The 17,972-nt window shown below is 36.9% G+C and overlaps 1 protein-coding gene across 1 annotated transcript; it reads right to left on the reverse strand.

Annotated features, from left to right (window-relative positions):
* Positions 1–532: 532 nt before the first annotated feature.
* CRISP2 (cysteine-rich secretory protein 2) lies at positions 533–17,721 on the reverse strand. Its single transcript, NM_001081932.1, has 10 exons — positions 17,636–17,721; positions 16,667–16,765; positions 15,478–15,514; positions 13,699–13,769; positions 10,171–10,287; positions 9,303–9,390; positions 5,563–5,708; positions 5,038–5,135; positions 3,042–3,130; positions 533–1,087 (listed from the first exon to the last, which is right to left on the reverse strand). Exons 4-10 carry the CDS (start codon positions 13,765–13,767, stop codon positions 960–962), a joined length of 735 nt encoding a protein of 244 aa, NP_001075401.1. The 5' UTR covers positions 13,768–13,769; positions 15,478–15,514; positions 16,667–16,765; positions 17,636–17,721; the 3' UTR covers positions 533–959.
* Positions 17,722–17,972: the final 251 nt, after the last annotated feature.

Raw genomic sequence — 17,972 nt, forward strand, 5'->3', positions numbered from 1 at the left:
TGGCTCATGCTAGTTCACCGTTTGTCTGGCCAGACCTATTTTCTGACTACTTTCAACACCTCCTTCACTGTTTTTAGATTTCTGGTATATATTTTCTTATCCATAAATTGGGCCTACTATACTTTGTTGTTACCAGTCTTAAATGAGAACGTATGCAAAGACTTATAAATGGTAAATCTCTGTAAAATATTTATTCTTACTTTTTTTTCATGTGAAGCTATATTTGTAGATGCTGTCAAATAATGTCCTTTTTTAAATTTATCAACTAAACTGGTAGGAAGGAGATCAAAACGTCAAAGGCAAAAAGGAAGCAAGAATACAACTGATTCCTTTTTTGTTAAAATTTAATTTTACAGGCAAATATTTTGGAAATTCTGCTCTGTAGAACCATTCATCTAGGCTGAATAGAGCTAGGGTTAATTCTGAATACTATAAAATATGGCACAAGAATCACATCTATGTGGTTGCTCAGGTAGTAAGTTCTTTATTCTTACTTATAACTTTTGTTGAAAGATGAGGCCATGAGACAAAGGTAGATGTCAATCTTTGAATTCATTCTTTATACATGTTAAAAATCATGCAGTAGGAATGACATTGATATTACAGTGTTTTTGGTTTTTGTTGACATGTTGTTTCAGGAAACACGTAATTCTTCATTTTAATCCAAAGTTCTAGGACCTAAGTCTTATGGTTGTAGAGCATTCAAATCTTCAACTTGACTCAATTCATTACATTTAAAGTATCAAATTCACATCAAAGCCCAATGTTGTCATCACAGACTACTCTGCTTTTGTAAATCATTGTATGGAAGAGATTTCTGTAAAGATCCAACAGAAAAAGATGCATTGCTGTCTGGAATCAAATTTGCAACTAGCATGCCTATAATTTCCCCTCTGGTATGTGTCAACAAAAGGATGCAGCCCTTCTCCACTTAGTCTTGCGCAATGCACACTGGAACTTCAGTAAATTTTGTTTTCACATCGACAAGTAGCCTTGCACTTTTCCTTGAGCAATTCATGTTCACAGCCAGCTGTTTTCTTCAAGGAATCACAGTTACTAAGGAGATCTTCATACTCGCAGCTATTGGCTGTAACAAAAACAGATTAGTTACGTCATTATCATTTTCCTCAGTGGCAGCAACATAATCCATACATTCAAAGTGCATGAGGTGGTGTAGGACTGGACAAAGCTCAGCGTCACTTACACTATGATGGTCTTTCACTTCTCGAGGGACATATGGAGTGTCTTAGTTGAGCTCACTGATTAATTCCTCACTTTTTTATTCTGATCTTGGTGATATGTTTCTAAAATGAATTGACCCAATTTTCTCTCTTAGCAAAGAGAATAAAATAAACATAATGAATCTCTCTACACCTGCAGCGTCTAAAATGGGAGCCCCGAGCCACATGCAGCTATTTAAATTTAAATTATTCAAAGTTAGATAAAATAAAAAATTCAGTTCCTTAATCTTACTTGCCACATTTCAAGTGTTCAAAGGCCACATGTGACTAGTGGCTACTTGTAAGACACATGCTGGTCGAGAACATCTCCATCATGTCACACTAATGAGCAGCACTGTTTAGACTCCAGTGCTTTCTTTCTGGAGAAAGTGATTTCTATGGGAAGATAAAGATGTAAAACAATGATAATATGCCCCCTTTCCTTCTCATATTTCTTCTCAGATGTTCCCCAGGAGCCCCAAATTCAACAAATCTCAAACTAAACTCATCATACTACCCACAAGGCTGACAATTCTTGGGTATGGTCTCCCTACACCCCTCCCACAATCTCAGTGAAATGGCTCTCTGACTACTCAGTAATTTAGGCCAGGAACTGAATCAACCTGAACTGCTTTCTTTTCTACTTCTGACCAGCGCTCAGCCAGCACAGGTAACAAATACTGGCTATTCCATTTCTTGTCTCTCACCCCTGTCCATTTCTCTTCATTCATTTTGCCAGTAATGCAGTAAAGACATCCACTTTTTTTCAACCTATGGTTTTCAACAGCTTTCTGGCTGACTTTCATCCAATTGTTTCTACATACTATTGCCAGAAAGCTCTTTATAAAATATCATTCTGACCTTGTCACTCTTTTGTTTAAAATCTTTCAATTGAGTGTGCTAACAGGAGAAATTCCAAGTTCCTTAGCAAATATCATTCCGCAGAGGTATAAATATTCAATGTTTTTTCTCTTCAGTTGATTTATAGCTTTTATATCATCTATATTTTGCATTATAGCTATATAATTCAGTCATAAAGAATGCTAACTAATGATGAATGCACTTGAAGGGGAAGAATCTCAGAGAATGGATTAACTCTATTGTTTGTAATAATTTTAATAAAAGTATCCCAACTATAAAATGCCAACAGCTATTTTTACTTCTATTTATGACAACTTTAGAAATGATACATATGACATTTATTTTATTCTCTCCTTTTGCAACAATGTGTTTGTGAGTTCTGTGAGCCAATACTGTATAGAGATGGAATTTTATTAAAAATGTGCACAAAACTACTATCAAATTATAGGGCAACTGATCATTTATTACATTAAACACTATGATTCCAATTATACGATAGAAGAAAATGAAGTAATCAGCATGATGAACTCAGCAGAAAAGAAATATAATATTTGGTTTGCCTGTCTAGACTGAGCCATAATGTGGTCTGACATCCTTAGATTTATACACTTTGATTCTATCAAAATACGACCTTTAGTATAATGTTAATTTTGACGAAATGAACCATTTACCAGAAACACATATAGTTAATATTAAAAAGTTCTGCATAGTCACAAAAACACATTGATGGTAGAAGTTTTATTATCTTACATATGGTAATATTCTTTTCATTACAAATAATATGTAGGTTATTGAAGTGTGTAAAATGTTTACTTAAACACACACTCTGTTGAGTATCATTTTGCCTTTTGCATAAAGACATTATTTAAATTGGCTACTTAAGGAGATTTCTTAATCCATAAAAAGAAAAAACAATATCAACTCTTTGTTAAAATAGCAAGTTAATCACTTCAAACTTACTGCATAGTCCATTGTCACAGTTACCAGGGCAACTGGCACAAGGTGTTCCTTGCTGGTAAGGGGTGTTCTTTTTATTCACATTATTACCACTGAAATTTAAAATACATAATGTCAAATATTTTTCACTTTGCTGTTTAGTTTCTACTCCAAGGGCAGCATCAATCATCAAACATACATACTTATTAAATTTTTTAGTTATGTTGGCAAAACTGAAAAATTACAACTCCCAGTGTGTACTTCAGATAAGATACAAATTAAGAAAATACTTCACACATTGACCTATCTCCTTGACTATAATTCTGCAGGCTGAATAACTAAATTGGGATAACTAGAGTCTAAAGTTTTCAGAGTATATTTCCATGTGGCGACACTCTCTTCATCTCCTGATAGACTCCGTCACATCGGTAAAGCAACAGACCTCAATGTGCTGGCTGGGGGTTGAACGTATTTCCTAGAAAGACAGGTGAGGTTCCTGGGGCAGGGGGTTGTAGTATGGAAAAGAATACTCAATGTTACAATATCAATTTAGATTTGAAAGATGGTAAAATACCATAATTTCTCTAATATGAACCAGAGACAGTAAAGCTCCGGTATACAAATTTTTGACCTCTAGACGGGGATAGTGATATTAAGTAGTTAGTGGTGTTTGTGTTTGTGGAGCAGAGAGAGCTGGGGAAGGTTTATGAGTTTCTAGAGGTGGCGTGTAAGAGATTTTTCTGTTTAGCAAAAACAAATACATTAATTAAAAAACGTTTTGAGAAGTAGCAATATCTAAGGTGTAATCATCATACAGTGACTAACTTGTAACTCACTGATGATCATTACCCTATTGGCATCTTGTTCATTTGAAAGTACATAGGAGTCCAAATCTCAATAGTGTCAAGTGGGCCAAGATCCCAAGGCAATGCATTTCTATCTCAGTCTCCCTGCACAGAACATAGCTGGACGTGTGGGAGCTCTTGGAAAAACTGTCAAGTGGATACAAAAGTGTTCTGGAAGTTCCCTCACTCCTGCTTTCCCTCATTATTCACTCCAGCTCTCACTTCAGATGCCTGGCTCCAGATGCACCCACTCACAGCCAGGCAGTGCACTTGGATGCTTTATCCTCGGATCTTTCAATTCTTTCTACTAAACCCTAATAGGGGCTTACAGGAAAATGACTTTGGAGGTCATACCTCTCAAACCGGAAATCTACATCCCCGGATTATCTACAGCCTCAAAATAAATCTTATAGAAGTCTTCCCCCTGCCTCCAGTGGTAAGCAATTTCAAACATTAAAAGAAATTAAGACTAACGGATACATTAACTTTAGATCTTCAATACATCCATAGTACTTATTGTGGATAACTTCAAACATCCTGCTTGATGAAAGAGCCTGTTTCCTGCTATAAATCAAGACCTTAAGGGTTGGTTCATTATGGAGTATTTCTGTGAAAACTTCTGAGAAACAAAGATTTAAGATGTTACCTTTTTAAGGGCTCTGAAATATATCAAAGATTTGTTGAAAAATGTTTGAGACCCAAAAGAATGAATGATTTCTGATGCTAATAACATTAAGTGGTTTTCAAAGCAGGAGTAGGAACATTTATCAGAAAGGGCTGAAATCACAATTTGCCATCCCTTATTTGCCACTCCACTACCACCCCCTGCTTAACCATCAAGCTGCCAGCTTCCTAGAGTGTGAAATTAGCTAGAACTGACGATACCAAATCCAGAGAAATACACACTACACACGCTCACGGAATAACCTTGAATCTCAGGGAAAGGCGATCAATTTATAATTGAGGAAAAGGCTTCAAATTTAAACTTGGAACTGAGAACTTAGTCTCCTCTCTGGTAAGCTGAATGTATCTCAGCTTAAAGAACATTTCCAAAGATTTATTCTTTCCCTTTACTGAAATATGCTTTTTATTCTGGTTTATCTAGTAAATGAGAGTTTTAAAATATTAAATCACAGATGAAGTTATTGGCATTCAACTCTTAAGTGTATACTTACACAGGACAATATTGGCAAACATAGTAGTATTTTAGGCTTTCTTGATTGGGACAGTAGGCAATTCCACATCCAACGCGGTAAGATGAGTACCAAACAGCCTACAAATCCATAAAGGAATATATGATAGTGCATTAAAGAAGAGGGAAAATATTAAAAAAAAAAACAGAAGCAAATATATAACTGAAAAACCATTACTATTGTCGTTTATAACCATGTACCTGATGGAAATATTTAGTTAAATGATTGAAACAAAGTCACAAAATTCTAAAATATTAAATTTTCATGTAGGTTCACTACTTTATCCATTTATAATGTTGGGAAAGTACCGAGTCTACTTCCCTACCAAGAGTTTGCAGGCCATGGAAAAAGACGACAGCTCTAGATGAAGTAGCAGCCAAATGCCAGGACTATTTGCATTATACCTACTCGGGCTCTTCCCCCAAATCATTGGAGTTGGTCATAATTTGGAGAAGTTTTCTCTGTTACAGCATTTACGGTAAAAGTATTTTAATTTGTTTCCCTTACCTGAGTGTAATGTCCAACTACTGAACCGGCACTCTTTGGTCCTACACCATAGGTAAAGTCAAGGCTCTCATCATACCAGCTTTGGATTGCATCTGACCAGGGAGTAGGGTCGCTTGACATATAGATATTCTCACCACATCTCGTACCTAAGAAGAAACAGATCATTCATGAGGAAAGCACTAAAGCATTTGATGGCAAAAGAAATCAACTCAGTGAACCAAAGGCTTTTGCCCTTCAAACACAGTGCCTATACTTGCTAACTATTAATTAATATATAAAAGGTGCTTACATTCCTTATCAGCTATAAAGCTGAATATAAGACAGATCTTCCCAGTACACTGAGGCTGGCCTCAACATGAAAACTTTGAGCAGCTTGAGAAGATCTTATCCTTTAAAAATCCTTCTCCTTCTGGACTGTCAAAGATGCATTCTTTTTCATGCTAAATTCTTCACATGTGTACTGCCTCCTGTGCTCTCAGATTTGTATTGTAAGCTTGCAAAAGGCAGCCACCAACTTTTATTTTATTCTCTCCTCCTCTTCCCCACCTTCATCAGAGATTTTTCACATACAGGATGCTGAATTAATGTTTATGATTATGATCTTGTGTAAACTTTGAAGAAAAAGCTTTATAGGCAGTCTTTAAGAGCCCCCCCCAAAAAGGTAGCTGACATCAGGAGGAATGACAATTTTCAAAATTTTTGGATTTCCTCTTTATCAATAAATCAGAATGTCACAAGGCCAAACCCTGCTGAGAGAGTTAGGCAAGAAGGCCTTGCAGAGGGTGACATCAGCAAGGTGTTAAAGTAGGAAGCCCTGGACTCTCCCTCGCCCAACACACACACTGATTCAGCAACAACTCATGAACACATTGCCCTTGTGAGAAATCCAAAACTTAACCGAAAGGCTCCAGTACCCTGGAGAAACATGAAAGCAGACTCACTGAAGCCTGTAGGGAGACTGGGACACCCTCTTGCTAGAATCCTATCTTCAGCACAGTGCCATATGATCAGGGAGAGACCCCCCTAGCAACCAGCTTCTCCCGGGGGAGAGAAAGAATTGGTTCATGGGACAGCATCCCAACTTTTTCAAGGGGAGTTCCCAGTGTGCTGGTTTCTGTCTTGATAGTCTAGGAGCTCTGACGGTCAGGCACAGGCTAACCACCTGGGGGAGAATGGAGATAGTGGCTTGGGTTGATAGACGCCGTAACTCCTCCTCCGGGCTCGGCATAGAGCAAGCAAATGAAAAATTCTAGCTCTCAGCTTTCACCTGGGAAGGCAAAGAGTTCGTCCAATGCTTCAATTTTTCCAGGGCTGCCCTAAGAACTGGCATCTGTCTTGCCAGTTTGGGAGCTCTGATGGGTTTGGCCCAGTCTTGCCCCTGGGGGAGAACAGAGACGGTGATTTGGATTGGCAGATGCCATAGCTCTTCTCCTTGGCTCATCCTGTGATGAGACAAGCAGACAGAAACCACAGCTTCCTGCTTCTCCTTGGGGAGGGAAAGAGTTGGTCTGGGCATCCAATGCCACAAATTTTCCAGAGGTCACCCAAAGGACTGGCGTCTGATTTGCCTGTCTCAGAATGTTAACAAGATGTAGAATAATCTTGCTGCCTGGGACTAGTGAGAAGAGAGAGAGATTTGGGCTGGCAGTTGCTATAATGTCCCTTCCTGGTTCAGCACAGAGTAAGCAGGCAAAAAACTCTAGCTCTTAACCTCTCTTTGGGAAGAGAAAGAGTTGGATGGAATGTCCAAAGATCCATCTTTTCTGGGGGTCGCAAGAGGGACTGACTACGGATCTTTTCTGACCACAATGGACTTGAATAGAAATTTCTCCAAAGAAGACACACACATGGCTAACAAGTATACAAAAAGGTGCTCAATGTCACTCATCATCAGGGAAATGCAAATCAAAACCAGAATGAGGTATCATCTTACAACTGTCAGGATGTCTATTAAAAAAAAAAAGAAGACATCAATTGATGGTGAGGATGTGGAGAAAATGGAATCCTGTAACACTGTTGGTGAGAAAGCAAAATGGTGTGGCTGCTGTGGAAAACCATAGGGAGGTTCTGCAAAAAATTAAAAGTAGAACTATCAAATTTTCCAGCAATCCATTTCTGAGTATTTATCCAAAGGAACTGAAATTAGGATCTTGAAGAGATTTAGCACTCTTAAGTTCTTTGCAGTATATTCACAATATGTACAATGTGGAAACAATCTAAATGTCCATTGACAGATGAATGGGTAAACAAAACGTGGTATATATATCTATATATATACACACAAGAGAAGATCATTCAACCTTGAAAAAAGAAGGAAATTATGCAACATGCGACAACATGGATGAACTTTGAGGACGTTACATTAAGTGAAATAAGCCAGTCACAGAAAGACAGCTACTGCATGATTTCATTTCTACGAAGTATCTAAAACAGTCAAATTCATAGAATCAAAGGGTGGAATGGTGGTTGCTGGGGCTGAAAATGTGGCATAAAGTTCCAGGTAGGCAAGATGAATAAGTTCTAGAGATCTCCTGTATGATATTGTACCTATAGTCAACAATATTGTATTGTACGCTTGAGAATTTGTTAAGAGGGTAAATCTCATGTTCAGTGTTCTTACCACAATAAAATAAAAAAATAAAAATAAGGGTTCTTACCACAATAAACCTAATTGAAAAAAGAAAGAAGCACCTTGCACCTCAGAAACTTCTCCCTATCTTTTCAAGCACTCATTTAATATTTACATTTTAGTGGCTTTAAATATGACATCCACATGCTGCTTAAAGAGAATATAAAGTGTTCTTGGATATCTGCTTTAATAGGGATGGAAAGATATAAAGAATCTAACAGTAGACTTGGAACTTCTAGACCATTTATTTCAATCTTCTACTGAATGCAATCATCTCTCTTCATAATTTCATTATAATGTTAGCATCAATAATATAAATAATAGGTCTATTAAATAACTGGTAAATTATTCATACTTTCAAATTGAGCTTGCTTATATGTATATCATGCTTGAAAATGTAAATAAATAATTTATGTAAAGTTCATGTATAAAATTTTTTTCTCTTATAGTTTTTATGATCCTTGAAAAGATATGTCACAGTTTTTTGAGTCACATATATTCTTCTATGCATTACAGGCACAAAATACTTGACAGTTGTCAAAAATTAAAAAATGAATCAACATACCCAAAATATTCATCCTGATTAAAAAAGGTTAAATATTTTTAGAGCAAAATTCAGGAACAATTTAACATAATTCAATATATTTTATGAATACAAAATAAACAGATTTCAAAACACCAAACAGCTACATAACATCACAAATAGGGCAGTGGGTTAGAAATCAGAAAGCCTGGTTAACTTTCCAACATATGTCACTACTTCAGGTTGCGTTCCTGGGTAAGTCATTCCTCCTACATCCTGGTTTTCTAATCTTTAAAATTGGAAAAATGATGATACATGAACTATTTACTTATGAGCTGGTTGAGAGGAACAAATAAAATATTGCTTAAGAAATGATTTGCATAATGCAAACAATCAACAACAACAAAATGGTACGTATAATTATCTCTCTAGGTACACACACTTTGATTTTAAAAAGACAGCAGTAAAAGCAGCATTTATTCACAAAGTCTTCTTAATGCAACATCCCAGAATGGTCCATTCTATTTTATTTATCCAATATTATTTTGTTTGTTCATTTATTCAGCAAATATTGACTCATTTACGTACTGGTTTTCCGGTCATCTGCACTACTGTGTTCTAAAGTGCACTTGTTTGCCCACTTTTGGGCATTTGCTGTTGCTTCTCTGCTCCATTCCTAAATGTCACAGGAAAAAAAAATACACTTAAAGATTCAACTCCAATGAGACATATGCTTTATTATCTGAGTGGTATGTTGATTTGCGCTACTTTAAAATTTCTGTAGATGTATTATCTAATTGTCATTGGTATTAAAATATCTTTTCGTTTGTTTTGTACATGTGTGTCTTTGTCTGCCCCGGTGCCAGTTTCCACATGAAGAGAAGTCCATAGGTGATGTATCTAATACAATAATATCTGACTATTTATGACAGCACAGCAGCTCCTAGGATTTTTAGTAATGGTGCCACTTTAAATACTGATCATCATGTGAAGTAATCTAACTATATTTCCATAGTAATAAGCTGGCCTAGATTATTTCCAGCTCTATTTGTAGACCACTGGGCTCATATGGGAGATATCTAGCTTTTATGGACTACGCCCTGGAAAGCAGGCTGTTATCTACCCTAAATGGCACTGATCCTGAAGGAAAGGAGATCTTTATTTCAGACTAGGAAAGATAATGAACAAAAAAATGTGGCAGCTTCACATTTGATGTCTCAAGATTTGGCTTCTAACTCGGCCTTCCCAACTTAATAGCCCTGTAACCTTGACAAGTCATTTAACCGTTACAAAGGAAAATTAATTTCTGCCCGGCCCATAACAAGGTCAAATAGTATACCAAAATAGAGGCAGAACTTGCTAACTCACAAAGTTCTTAAGAGATGCCAGTTACTGCAGGCCACCTGCTCCTACCACCACTGGTTCACGTCACTTTCCCTATATTGCTGCCTCTTACCATCTTTAGCATGTTGCTGGCAGGTGGAGAGACTGATTTCCTTAGTTCATTGTGTTTATTTACAATCTCTCTTTGGACTTGGGTTTGAGTGGTTAACAAAGCAGAAAAAGCTGGATCCTAAAGGGAAATAAGATTAGGGTTATTTTTGAACATCTTTGAAAATTGCATTTAAGAGTGAATAAGTTAATTCAAGGGAACAAAGATCGCTTTAAAAAGTGTAATAAACCAAAGTGACCTCAATAAAATTTTTTAAAAAAGGCATTCAGTTCAAACCAATATTAATTATTATTTAAGAGTTGCCAACGAATCTGATGCAAAGCTGTGACAAACAGGAAAGAGGTAGTTTGAGGCATTGAGAATGGGAATGTAATTCATGGCACAACAAATCAAAAACTTCTCTAAGGCCACAAATGCCAAATTCTAGTTTCAAGGGAACTCTTAATGTGATTTTTCTAGACATAAGAGTGATAATATTTTATAACCACAAAAGTACACAATAGGCACATTCAGACATATTCATTCACATCTGATCAGGCTGCAGCAGGGGGATAAGGGTGGACCTCAAGATTCATCCTAGACTTTGATAACATGGTGTCTGTATTTAGAGAAAGAATGTATTTAGAATGCATTAGGTGAAAGAATGTTTAGGTTCAGCTGAAGTGCATTCAATACTCTAGTAAAACAATTCTACCTATTATGGGCAGACTTTATGAGGTCACTCAAAAGACATTTTTTTCAGTATTAAAAGAATCTCCAAGGTAATTTGGAGGGAGCAAAGCCATCCATTAATGGACTATTGCTGACTTTGTTCCTTTTAATAACAGAAATATAACTGCCAAGGTACTAAATCAGGAGCTGATATTTTTGGTGTATCTTTTGTGGGGGAGGGGAGAGGACTAGGCCTGGAGGTGCAGTAGGGTGTGTGAATTATTCCATAAGGTTTACGCAATTTGATGACCTAAATTTACACAATGGTGTGATATTATATGAGCCTGAGCAAGAGTTTGAAGTGTAAGTTTAAACAGACAGGCCCTGTGTTGATTTTCCCTAACATCTTTGGGTAAGTTATTCTCTCCTCCTCTCAATACTGAGCTCTCTCAAAGCTCTCCAAATACTGCAAACACAGGTCTGACCACATTGCCACGTTTTACTTAAATGCCCATTTCTCCTGCTTGGTTGTATGTTCCTAAGGACAGGGACCAATAGTGAATGCCATTGTACCCACAGATCTGGCCATTCCCAGCTACTGATTCCTAAGTTAGAAAAGATGCACATGTGAAATACCAGTAGTGGTCAATCTCTGCATTACAGCAAAGCATAAAATAACATCCTTGGATATTTCCTATTGACTTTCAAAAACCTACTTAAAGTAAAGTAGTTTCATTTCAAAGCACATCAAAATTTGGTCCCTGAGAAAGAAGTAATTATTTTCTGCCAATTACCCCATCTTGTTTTGTAGGTAAAAATTCTACTGAGGAAGATATGCTTTTTTTTTTTTTAAATAAGTATCAATAAAACTTTCATTGGACAACAGGAAATATGAAAAGTGTTGAGAATAAAATGGATCAAATATAGTATCTATCTATCTCTCCTTAAAGAGTTTATACTCGACAGGCAACAGGTCATAAATAATTACACCGCCACATAATAACTGAAATGATAGGTGGGACCTACCAGATATAAAGGAAGGAGGGATCAATTCTTCTTGACCGAGCTTAGGAAAGGCTTCACAAAAGATGGTCTGGATTAGGGTTTTGAAAGAAGAATAATGTTTTCTAGGCATCCTGAGAAGGGACTGAAAACCACACTAGGCAGAGGCTATGTAAAGCATCTGATCGACAAACAGTTAGTGGTGCCAAAGACTAAATGATATCTCCCTTTTAAATAAGTTTATAAATGAAGATCAGGAGATGGACAAGAAATATAATAGGGCATTAGAAAAGGCCATGAAAGGAAATCATAAAGAAAGAAATTGAGAAGACAGCAAACTACTTGAATGAAGCCCTAGGTGATGAATAAATTGCCTTGAGATTGAAAATTTGATTATGGCAACATAATGACTGTATTTCTGGATGCCAAATGACGTTTGACCCAGTGTCAGAATTCTATGGTCTGAGGCATCCTAGCTAATCTTGTATGCCTGGAGTGAAAGGAGAGTGTGGGAGCAGGCAGCAATGGCCAAAGCTCCTCACATTCAGAGGTTTTCTGATCAGGAGCTAGCACCTTATCTGGGCACCTACCCACCAGTCACTGAAGAGGATGACTGACCCTGTTCTTGGGATTATTTAAGGGAAGTAGCATATTCAAAATAGAGGATTTGAGTTCAAGAGTTGGGCTCTCATATACTAAGTCTATGACCATTAATAAACAAAGCAAAACAAAACACTAAGATCTTTAGAGTTAGATTTTTTATATGTAAAAAACACGTATAATTTTGTCATAAAGTATTGATGAAATTAAATGTGGTGATGTAGGAATAAGATGTGTTAATTTAGGATTATGTAAATATATTGTTAATTTTCTGTGGGGATCACAGTGACATGAATTAAAAAAAGAAAATCAGAAAAGGTCTTGGGAGAGGAGGACTATCATTAGCTTTTTAATCTCACAGACCAGTGAGTCCATTAGAAATATAATTCAAGCATTATATGTAATTTTAACTTTTTGGTGGTCACATTAAAAAAGTGAGAAGAAATAGGTGATATTAATTTAAATATTTTATTTGAAATGGGTTGAGTGATAGTCCGCAAAAATGATATGTCCATGTCCTAATCCAGAATCTGTGAATGCGACCTTCTTTGGAAAGGGGTCTTTGCAGTGTAATTAAGTTAAAGATCTCGAGATCATCCTGAACTATCTGAGTGGACCCTAAATACAATGACAAGCGTCCTTATAAGTGACACATTGAAGAGAAGGTGACGTGAAGATGGAGGCAGAGATTGGAGTGATGCAGCCACAAGCCAAAGAACACCAAGGCTTGGTGGAAGCCACCAGAAGGAAGGAGAGAGACATGGAATGAATTGCCTCCTAGATCTTCCAGAGAGAGCATGGCCCTGCTGATGCCTTGATTTCAGACAAGTGGCCTCCATAACCATGAGAGAATGAATTTCTGCTGTTCTAAGCCATCGGATTTGTGTTAATTTCTTACAACAGCCCTAAGGACCTGATACATTATTTAATTATCCAAAATATCATGTCATCATGTATTAAATATAAAAATTATTAGTGAGATATTTCTTCTTTGTTTTGTAACAAATCTTGAAATCTGGTGTGTAATTTACACTTACAGTACATCTTGTTTTATACAAGTCACATTTCAAGTATTCAATAGCTACTTGTGACTAGTGGCTCAGACATTGGACAGCTCAGCCTTAGACTTTCATCTAGATAACTGTGTTAAGTGCTCTGAGTTACCAACAACTACTTTGTGATTACCAGACACTCTTGCCCCTTCCACTCTCATAATGCCTCGCCATCCCAAAAAAGTTGCCTTGGTAGCTCTGGAAAGATTTTCCACTTTAACCTTACCTTTCCTTCTGTGGGTAAAGATGGAAGTAGCACAGCAGCCAAAAACATCACCACTGGGAGGAAAGCCATTGCTGGGAAGCAAGTCAAAGAGAACAAAGGTTTGCATTGAAACATGTAGCACATGGACCTCTGACCAAGAGGGAAAAACTAATATAATGATGTTGCTTATCTCAAAGGAACTGTGATTCCCAAATTCATGGATAATGTAACAAGAGAAGATTATCATACAGTGCCAGTAGAATCAAGGAAGACCCAACCTAGTCTCTGACAGGGACAACAAAAATTTAAAAAACTGAGGAACTTGACTGATGCCCTTGAAGTATACCTATATATAGGTATATATAAAGGCTATAAAGGCTAGGAATACCACTTCTTTCTGCCCAGTTCTATGGCTCCTAAGCCCATCGAAAAGGAAATATGGAAGAAACCAGGCTTCTTGATAGTTAATTATGGTACTGGATTGACTATTCATCTCAATTTTGGGGAAAGTTTATTTTTACTGTGTACCATCTCTTGGTTTGCTCTTCTCTATGAAAAGTAGAACTGTTTGTCCTTTTATTTACCCATGACTCTACTCAAGATTCCAGGGTTGTGATTATACAGAAATAAATGTGCAAACACTTTATTAGTGGTTATTCCTCCAACGGCGGGGTTGAAAGTTATTTTTATCTTATTCCTTATACTTGTCTATATTTCCAAATTTCCGAGTATAGAAAAAATACAAATACAATTAATGCATTAAAAATCTAGTGTGTTCACATTTGCTGAATCCATGATTTGGTTCAAAGATTTTATATTAACTTTTTAAAAGACGTTCAGCATTGGGCTGCCCATGCTGTCCCTTCTCAATGTGTCAAAAAAATCCTTGATCCTTTAGATGAAGCAACATCATCACTACATTTAGGAAGCACTCACTTCCCACCATTAGTCAATGATTGCTCACTTTGTAAATTAAAGGAATGTGCCTTGAGTAGTTTTCTTTGGGTGAGATAGTACTCCCAAATTCTTGGAGGGAAAGCAAATTCTAAACAATTTATTTGTGGTCCTTCTCAGGCCTTATTGATTTGTAAATAGCAGACAATTGACACCTGTTCCATGTATTCCCTTTATGCTCAACAGTGTGCTCATAAAAAGGAGAGGAGTGAACATTTATTGATCATGTGTGGTAAAATCCGATGTCTAATTCCACTCTCATACCTTGGTGGGTCTGATTATATTTTACATATGAAGAAACTGAGGCATAGAACAGTTACTTAACCTATGCCAATGGCACATTCTTCAGTAATGTCATAAATTAGCCTTCATCCAACCATGACTTCAAAGTCAATGCACATTGAAAGGAACATAGTTTCAACTGGGAAAAAGCAATCATTCTGAAGCACAATGGAGACATTCTATCCTCATTTTAACAATCCCTGTATTAATACATAACCATAGATATTCATAGTAAAAATCATTAAATGGAAGTATATATAATACAAATTGTCATGCTTTTACATTTTTCTATTAAAGATAGTTCTAGTATAGTTGTTTCAAAGTCACAAACATGGAAATTATTTATATGATCTACTTTAGAATGAAATGTGAAAATTCATTTAAGTTTCTATTTGATATAGTGAACAAAAGAGTAAAATTAACTTGAGATCATTCTATCAATAAAAATTTATCCATAAAGTTTGAAAGTCATGGGTAAATTTATTAATTATATCTTTTTATCATTGGCAAAATAAAAACGTTTGACAAAAATGTTCACATCAAAATAAATGAATTATCACTTACTGTTGGTTCTCAGAGCAGGATGAAGTATCTGCTTCAGCTGTAGGAAGAGGAAGGTGGAGAGAAGCTTGGAGCACAATAGACAATACACCTATTCCTGTTTTAGCAAATTCTGGTTGTGCAAGTAAGTCAAAGTTAGTAAATTTCCAAAACAGAATTTTTCACACTAATAGCTTCAAATTTCATCGCCAGTTGTCTGACATTGTTTTTGACATTATTTAGTTCCCATGTAGCTTTTAACACAAGTCAAACAGGTCCTCCCTCCCTAAGCAGCCCACTCCTCTTCTTAGGCACACTAAAATCTGGATGCTGCCTTTTTAGCCTCATTTTTTAATAATAACCACTCAAGACTGGTTAATCACTGCTAAGGTAACCAGGATCCTACCCTATAGCTGAACGCCCATGCCTCAGCCTTCTATAACTTTTACTTCCCAGTTACCAACTTTCTACAGTTTACTGGTTAAGAGTATGGTCTTTAGTAAACCATCAGTTCCAGGAAATTCTCTCTGAGCTTCACTTTCCTCTTCTGTAAAATGTGGATTATCATATCATAGATTTGCTTTGAAAACTAAAAGGCATAATATGCATAAAACACCTAATGCAATGCCTGGCATAGAATATTCAGTAAATGGAAATTATTAATATTTTTATTACCCATTTCAACGCATGGTAGTTTGCTGAGCTCACAAGATCTTTCAATAAATGCATGTTGTTCGATTGAACTGCTAATTTTAGAAGTGCTTATAAGATTTTTTTACTTCCAGGTGTCACAGGAAAAAAATCAGTATTTAATCAGAGATTCAAATGTTCAAGGCCCAGTTCTACTGGAGACCTTCTGGCTAACTTTAGGAAAATAATCTAACACCTGAGCTGTTGCATCCTCATTAGCTCATTGAAAGACATACACATGAGCCTGAAGATTCTGTTTAGCTCAGTCATCTAATAGGTTTGCAATAAATGACCCACAATTCCATAGTTCAATAGACCATGATGCCACATACTCCTCCTTGACACTCTCCTCTCCCCCAAACCCTCACTCAGTCAATCTATAATCATCTTTGTTGCATCAATGAAAGCAATGACACTTTTGTTGAGAGCATCTTTAAAGAAAAATTGATCATATTTTATTCCTTTAAACGCACATTCATACACAGTTTAAAAGGCGGCTGCCATTTTTTTCCTTGCTACTTACTAATGGAAAAGTGCCCTTTCTTGCAGGTGTTTTAAGACCAGGATAACATGGGTCTCCCAGGGCATCTACAGGAAGAGGATGGTGTATGGTTTCATAATCCTAGAATGGGGAAAAAGAGGATATTTAAAATAAAGATGTGAAGAGTAGATAGGTGATATCAATAATCTCTGCCACACACTTAAAATTTGACCCAATTGTTATGTATTGCTCTCTACTGCTTTACTGTATTTACCTTACCTCACCATTAAGACTATAATCTCCTTTTGAAATCAGATTGTGGTTTGGCATCCTGGCATTTCCTTCAAACACTAACAAGGAAACAGGCTTCTTAAAGAAGTTCAATTAACTGTTGGTTGACTAACTTCCTTGGAATGTCACAGCACATTTTCAAGACTCACAGCTCCTTACCTAGGCCTCCAACCCATACACCCTTTAGAAGATAATTTCTATAAGTAATCACCGACAAACTGAGCATTTACTACATGGATCACAACTATATCTCTTCATGTCTTTTCTTGAAAGTCGTAGATGACAGTAGTCTAGAAGAGTCAACGATCACAATGCCAGTTGTTTCTATTATACACTTTGTAATAACTGTGCATTCAAAACATAAACAAGAAACTAAAGTTCTTGATTTCACCTTATCAAAGGCCAGATTTAGAAATGACTTCAGGCTTCTGCTAAGACAGAGCAATTCACATACATAGAATGACTTCTCTTTTAAGATAAGTAAAGAGTTTCAACAGGATAAACAGAGAGAGACATATTGAAAGTCTTTGGTGGATTTATGCTAAGCAACAAAACAACGCTCTATCCACACGCACTGAATCAGTCCATGTGCCAATCAGAATGCCGAAGAGGCATAAAGGATTAGAAGAGCCCTCGCCTCACAGATCTTTCGCTCTCCCGTCTTTACCCCATCCCCCAGGCCCTGGTCATTTCCAGTTTCCCACCAGTTCTAATTCTTACCCTGGCTCCAGCTGCCAAATCTTCCTGCTGCGGGTCCGGAGCCAGAGACTAACGGCTACTCTCCCCTCCTACAGCGAGAATAAGATACCCGGGCTACCACGTGCGTGTGTGCGTGCGACGTCATAGGGCTTTATGCCTTCAGCGCAGTCATTGGCTAACTGAATTCTTCCTGCAACTACCCCAACGCCCTCTAGGGCTGCACCGAGAAAATCTTACGCACTTTCCTTTGTGAAAAGCAGAGTTCTGCGTTTCTCTCATTACTTTCATTTGATGAGGAAGGTAGATGTCTGCTCACACACCTGAACACTAGATGGAGGATGAAGATAATATCAGGATC

The sequence above is a fragment of the Equus caballus genome, chromosome 20 (genome assembly GCF_041296265.1).
Source record: "Equus caballus isolate H_3958 breed thoroughbred chromosome 20, TB-T2T, whole genome shotgun sequence".
In the NCBI taxonomy this organism is placed as follows: Eukaryota; Metazoa; Chordata; class Mammalia; order Perissodactyla; family Equidae; genus Equus; species Equus caballus.

Excerpts from the sequence above, each read along its gene's own strand:
- CRISP2 (NM_001081932.1), bottom strand. The coding sequence starts at position 13,767 with ATGGCTTTCCTCCCAGTGGTGATGTTTTTGGCTGCTGTGCTACTTCCA. Across the intron at positions 9,391-10,170 it reads CCAGCAACATGCTAAAGATG|GAATGGAGCAGAGAAGCAAC; the intron begins GTAAGAGGCAGC and ends TGTGACATTTAG. Across the intron at positions 5,709-9,302 it reads TGCAGATGACCGGAAAACCA|GTACGAGATGTGGTGAGAAT; the intron begins GTACGTAAATGA and ends GTTTCTTCTTAG.